The sequence below is a fragment of the Suncus etruscus genome, chromosome 1 (genome assembly GCF_024139225.1).
Source record: "Suncus etruscus isolate mSunEtr1 chromosome 1, mSunEtr1.pri.cur, whole genome shotgun sequence".
Lineage (NCBI taxonomy): Eukaryota > Metazoa > Chordata > Mammalia > Eulipotyphla > Soricidae > Suncus > Suncus etruscus.
The window spans coordinates 7,373,061-7,379,063 of NC_064848.1; the positions used below are offsets into that span (position 1 = coordinate 7,373,061).

At 45.8% G+C, this 6,003-nt stretch overlaps 1 protein-coding gene across 1 annotated transcript; it reads right to left on the minus strand.

Annotated features, from left to right (window-relative positions):
- Positions 1 to 1,645: 1,645 nt before the first annotated feature.
- Positions 1,646 to 3,940, minus strand: SLC51B (solute carrier family 51 subunit beta). Its single transcript, XM_049782886.1, has 3 exons — positions 3,844 to 3,940; positions 2,739 to 2,829; positions 1,646 to 1,856 (listed from the first exon to the last, which is right to left on the minus strand). The coding sequence occupies exons 1-3, from the start codon at positions 3,938 to 3,940 to the stop codon at positions 1,646 to 1,648; spliced, it is 399 nt and encodes a 132-aa protein (XP_049638843.1).
- Between the last annotated feature and the right edge of the window lie 2,063 nt (positions 3,941 to 6,003).

Genomic DNA, 6,003 nt, shown 5'->3' on the forward strand with positions numbered 1-6,003 from the left:
GGTCCCCTGAGCCTGCCAGGAGCAATTTCTGAGCATAGAGCCAGGAGTATCCCCTGAGCGCTGTTGGGTGTGAACAACAACAAAAAAAAAGATGTTGGGATTGAAGTGGTGGCACAGACCCGCTGCCTTGTGCGCAATAGCCTAGGACGGACCATGGTTCTATCCCCCAACATCCCATATGGTTCCCCAAGCCAGGAGTGATTTCTGAGCACATAGCCAGGAGTAACCCCTGAGCATCACAGGGTGTGGCCGAAAACAAAAACAAAAATGATGTTTAAATAACTCTATGGGACAGAAGCAAAGATCCAGAAAGGGATAGATCCTAGTTCATCTCTTCAGGAAGCTTCCTAGGTTTTTTACAAGGAGACAGTTGTCATCTTCCCACTTGTGCTTTGGCCATCGAGTATTGGAACCAGCCTCCTCGGGTTTCATAATCAATGCTATAAAGCTGGACTGAAGAGATAGAACAGTGGTAGGGCGTTTGCCTTGCAAGCAGCCAAACCAGGACCAGCGGTGGTTTGAATCCTGGCATCATATGGTCCCCGAAGCCTGCCAGGAGCGAGTTCTGAACAGAGAGCCAGGAGTAACCCCTGAGTGCTACCGGGTGTGGCCCAAAAACAAAAACAAAAACAAACAAAAAAAGACTGTAAAGCCAGGTCAGGTATAGTACAGCAGGTAGGGCATTTGCCTTGGACCAGCCAACCTGGGTTCAATCCTTGGCACCCATGTGTTCCCCTGAGTCATTCAGGAGCAATCCCTGAGTGAATGCAGAGGCAGAAGTAAGCCGTGAGCACTGCTGGTTGTGGCCTACAAACAAACAAACAAACAAAAACTGTAGAGCCACATTGTTCTCTTCAGTGTTGCTTGTCCTGGGCTTCCAGATAGGCAGTAGGACACACTGCCCCAGCTCCCAGGTACAAACAGTAACATATACCAGTTTGAAGCATACACCAATATATAGTTTGTAGTCTGTCAATGAGTCTGCAAGTTTAAACTTCACTTTTGTAAACTATAACCTAAAGTATTTATAGTTCAACAAGCACATTTCTGCATAATTTATTTGATGTTGTATCACAGCTTCTCCCAATACTTTGTGACTCAGATCTGGACCCAGGATGAGCTGGAAAAGGATCTCAAAGGCATTGTTTTCTCCACCATGGGGTCTAGTTCAAAGTAGTAGTTCCTGATCCCTCAGCAGATAGGAAGAAAAGTGAAGAAAGGAAGCTTGGGGCCAGGGTAATTATACAGTGAGCAAGCTGATTGTGACACTCATGGTCCTCCAAGCCCTGCCAGAAGTTATCCTTGAGCACAGAGTCAGGACTAAGCCCTGAGCACAGCTAGGTATGATCCTTCTTAAAAAAGGAAGCCTCAAGGACCAAATGAAGTGAAACAAAAAAAAGAGAACAGCTCTAAGCCATCCTTGGCCCTATTCTATGCATGGAAACACTGAGGTCAGAGAGAGCCTTCAGACTTCAAGTCACTTGTGTGTAGACCACTGCCATGGGAACAAACCATACCATTCCAGCCACTCACTTTCAGAAGTGTTTTAATAAAAAAAAATGATGGCCCTTTGTTTCATAACAGAATTATGATTTGATTGTTATTCAGTCATGGAGATTAGTCTAATTTCTTAGCTTCTAATTTCTTAGCTCTCAGATTCTTGTGGATCTTGAAGGAAAACTTCAGGTACAACTGTCCCTTTGAATTCAGTTTCTTCCTGAGTCAAACTGGGTTTTTCTGAAAGCAGAGTCTCTGTAACAGCACTCAAACAGTTGTCATCTTTGGTTATGGCTTCAGTCACATGTTGAACTTCTTCATCTTGTTTTGATATTTTTGGTGGCTGCATCTTTTGTTTTCTGGGAGCAAAAGAATTTTGGTGAGAAGAGTTCCCTTAGCTGGGGAACTTAGGGATTGGGATAGGATCTGGCTTCCCAAATGTGTTAGTGCATTTGAGGAACCATTATAAGAGAAAGCCAAGAAGGTTTGATGTTTCTTTTACTAGAGAAATAGTTTCCATCCATTGTGGGTCATCTCACCAAACCCTCATGTCCCTGTGAGCACAAATACTGCTCTTACAGGTAAAAACAAGGCTGGAGTGAAAGGAGTGGGAAGGGCCCTTGAGGTACATGTAACCGACCAAGGTCTGATTCTTGGCACCCTACAGGTTCCCCTGAGCACAGAGCCACGCCTTCGAGGTCCCCAGCATCCACAGTATTTTTCTTTGGATGATTTTGTGGTACCTCCAGGGTTAAGTGGTGACTGTTGTTATAAAGATGCTAAAAATTATCCAGGAGCCTCAGCTGCTGGTGTTTCTCTGTGCCCTGGCATTGGGCCTTTGAGTAGAGCAAGGCTTTCCTCCCCTAATAGGTTCCCTTACTGCAGAGCGACCATGGTCACTCCCCAGAACTAGGAGGATGGAGCCTATGCTGTTTCCATTTATGGAAGAAATACTGGATTTGCACCAGATAGTGTCTTGCTCTGCTAGTGAGTAGCAATACAGGGGTTTGACCTCAGGCCTGTGCTGTCTTCTCTGAGACTACAGTTGGCTCTACAGGGCCCAAGGTGATCACAGACAACTGTTCAGTTTTCAAGGCCTTTTGATTCTCTAAGGACTCTGAAAACTTCACCTTGCAGCTTCAAAGGGTGAACATCCAAGGCTCATCTAGGACCACATTCTAGATTTTCCTGGAGGAATGAAGTCCCCCACATTCCAGAGATCCCCAGAGCTAGTTCCTTACCTGCGTGCCTGGATGTTCCGCCTCAGGAGGAAAGCACTCAACAAGACCACCACTCCAACCAGGGCAAACATGGAATAATTCCAAGGTGATGCTAAGGAAGGACATGAAACACTTTGAGGAGAGGCCCCAGATTTCTTCATATCAGAACCATCCCATATCACTGCTTGTCTCCTGCTGTCATTCATACAGAAAGATTCTCACCAGACCCAGATAAGCCTGGCCCTGTGAGGAACTTGACAAGGAGGCAGCTCTGTTCTGGAGAAGCCCTAATCTAGAGGGGGTCAGCACTGCCACTAGTGCTATGGGCAAAGGGGAGCAGGTCAGGTTGGTTTCACAGTCCCAAGGGCTTTACTAGGGGTTGGCCCTTGCAGTGAGTGCCAGGAAAGGAAGAATGTCGTGTATGTGTGTGGGTGGGGGTGGGGGGATCACCCAGTTAAACTGGATCCAACAACTACTCAGATAACACACAAAGTGATTCATCTGAATTTGATCATTGAGATAGATCACACTGGACCAAGAGGTCAGATACAGCCTCAGATCCTATGCTTTGGAATTCCCTCAACCTGGAACTTTGGAATGTTTCCCCTCCCAAATATTTATTCAAATGTCTCATTGGTGGGCCTCCATTGATCACGTTGCCTACTTTTCTATTCCCTTTCTGCTTGTTGGTTCTCCTGATTACTTCTCAGAACACACTATGCGTTTTCGTGTGTGTGTGTGTGTGTGTGTGTGTGTGTGTGTGTGTGTGTGTGTGTGTGTATGTGTTCTTTGTCTCATGTGTTGGAGTTTTATTTACTGCTGTAATACTCTAGTACTGAGAACAATGCTGGTCACAGGAGAAGCGAGTTACATTAGCCAACAAGTGGATGAATGAGCGGATGAACAGTCATCTCTGAGAAAGGGCAGGTATGGTTCTACTAGGTAGACATGAAACCCTCTCTTTCAACCAAAGGTCTGGGAGGAAATGTGCACCCAAGGTGGAGAAGGGAGCTTTGTCAACAAAGATTCTTCTTTTTCTTTTGACTGCATGCACTTATGAATAAATACACGTGTACAAGCAAATACATGCATTACACAAATACACACACACTCCCCTTCCACTTACCATCTTCAACCCGAAAACGCCAAAGCATTTCTTCCAGCAACTCCTGAGACTTCTCAGTGTCAGCCAGTGCTCCTGTGAGCCCCTCACCTTGATCCATTACCCTGCTTGTAGGTGAGGTACTTTTCTGACAAAGTACTTAAATCTTTTAGCCCACAGCTGCCCTTCAGACCTCCTCAGCTCCAGTCCCTGAGCCGAGACCTGGAAACAAAGTAGAGTGTTGTTGGGTCAGCCAATTCCAGTATGACCCCCACTTATGGCCCAAACCTGGTTCCCATCAGATCCACATTGCAGGACTTAAACTGCTGGAGCTCAGAACAGAAAAGGCTGGCAAAGGCAGAGCACGTAGTAGTGGTTGGGCTCAAGTCTTCACTAAAAATTATCACTTGGGGCAGGTGCGTTGGCCAAGTGGTGAGGAGGACCAGCTTCTGCAGAGGGCAGTTACTTTCTTTGGCCTGTTTCTGGAAGTTCTTTTCCTGAAATATCCCATAATATGTCTTGTGGCTCAAACTACAGTCAATCATGTGACAAAGGTCAGTCCTAGCACTGTAGCACCCCTGGAGATCAGCATGCCCAGGATGTGTGCTAAGAATCGAGGAAAGCCTGATTGTGGCGGTGGTGGATGTGTGCTGCTTTGTTCGGGGAACCCCTTCACGACCCTCCTTTGGCTTTGGTCCTGATGGGTCCCCTGCTGTCCTTAGTTCAGAACCCACTTGATAGAACTCTAAACCATGCTCTTGAAATAAATCCCTTCCTTAATTTGAGTGTTTCTTTCTCTATGAAATTAAGTAGATAATGCAATTAGTGTTTACTAAATTTCACTCAGTTACAAACTGGCATATTCTTGTACTATTACTACTTAATGGGAAAGATCTAATTCTAGCACCAGTTTTATGTATGTATTTACTGGTTTGGGGCCCCACCCAAAGGTGTTCTGGAGCTCTTTGGGGATTCATTGCTGGGGCTTTGGTTGCTCTTGGAGGTGTTGGGAGTTTGGGGCCATGCAGGATTAGGATCAGGATCTAACTCCTGCATGCAAGGAAGGCCTCCCAACCCTGTACCAACTATTTTTCTGGGTGGGGGGGCACATTCAGAGACATTCAGGGCTTTCTCCTGGTCTCTGCTCCACCGGCCTTAATAAAATAAAAGATAAAATTGGACTGCAGGGATAGTATAGCAGGTAGGTCATTTGCCTTGCTTACACCCAACCCAGATTCAATCTCGGGTACTCCATGCAGTCTCCCAAGTCCTGCTAGGAGTGATTCTATAGAGAAGGGCCAGAAGAAAGTCCTGAGCACTACCAGCTGTGGTCCCCAAACAAACAAACAAACAAACTAGAAACCAGGTGAAATAAATTTTGACAACACCTTGTGTTTAATTCAGTATATTCAAGATGTCTCAGTGGTAGGAATCATACTTGTGTGAGGCCCTGGGATCAAATTCAAACACTGAAAAAAGAAGCGAACTGCTTAATTTATTTTCTCCTGTTAATCTTTCTTTTGTAAATTCTATTATTACAATAATCAAAGAAACTAAAAGCAAGAAAGAGAAATCTAGTTTTAAAGTCCAGCATCAGTTAGACATAAAAGGGGTCTGCCCCTTTAAATAAGACCACCCCAATAAATAAGACCCTAATTGTGATTGACTGCTGAGTCTATAAAACCCTCTCCAGGGGTGGCAGTTGGAAGAGCAGGAGACAGGGAGGAGCAGGGAGAGAATCCTTGGCAATTAGAAAAGAGAGTTGGGGGGCTGGAGAGATAGCATGGAGGTAAGGCATTTTGCCTTTCATGCAGGAGGTCATCGGTTCAAATCCCAGCGTCCCATATGGTCCCCCGTGCCTGCCAGGAGCAATTTCTGAGCCTGGAGCCAGGAATAACCCCTAAGCACTGCCGGGTGTGACCCAAAAACCAAAAAAAAAAAAAAAAAAAGAAAAGAGAGTTGGGTGTGTAAGAGGAGAAGCTGTTGGCAGTTGGAAGAGAGAGTTGGATAGTCCCAAACCCAGCTTTCTCTCCCTCTTTATCTCTCTCCTGGCCTAGGGGTTTGTCATAGGCTCCTGGGCCTCTCTAATAAATAAGACTGATATTTGTCAGAGTCTTGCCTGCAGGGCCCTGTGGACTCCAGCAGTGTGGGCCCATCTCCGGCAGTTCGGATCTGACAGAGAAA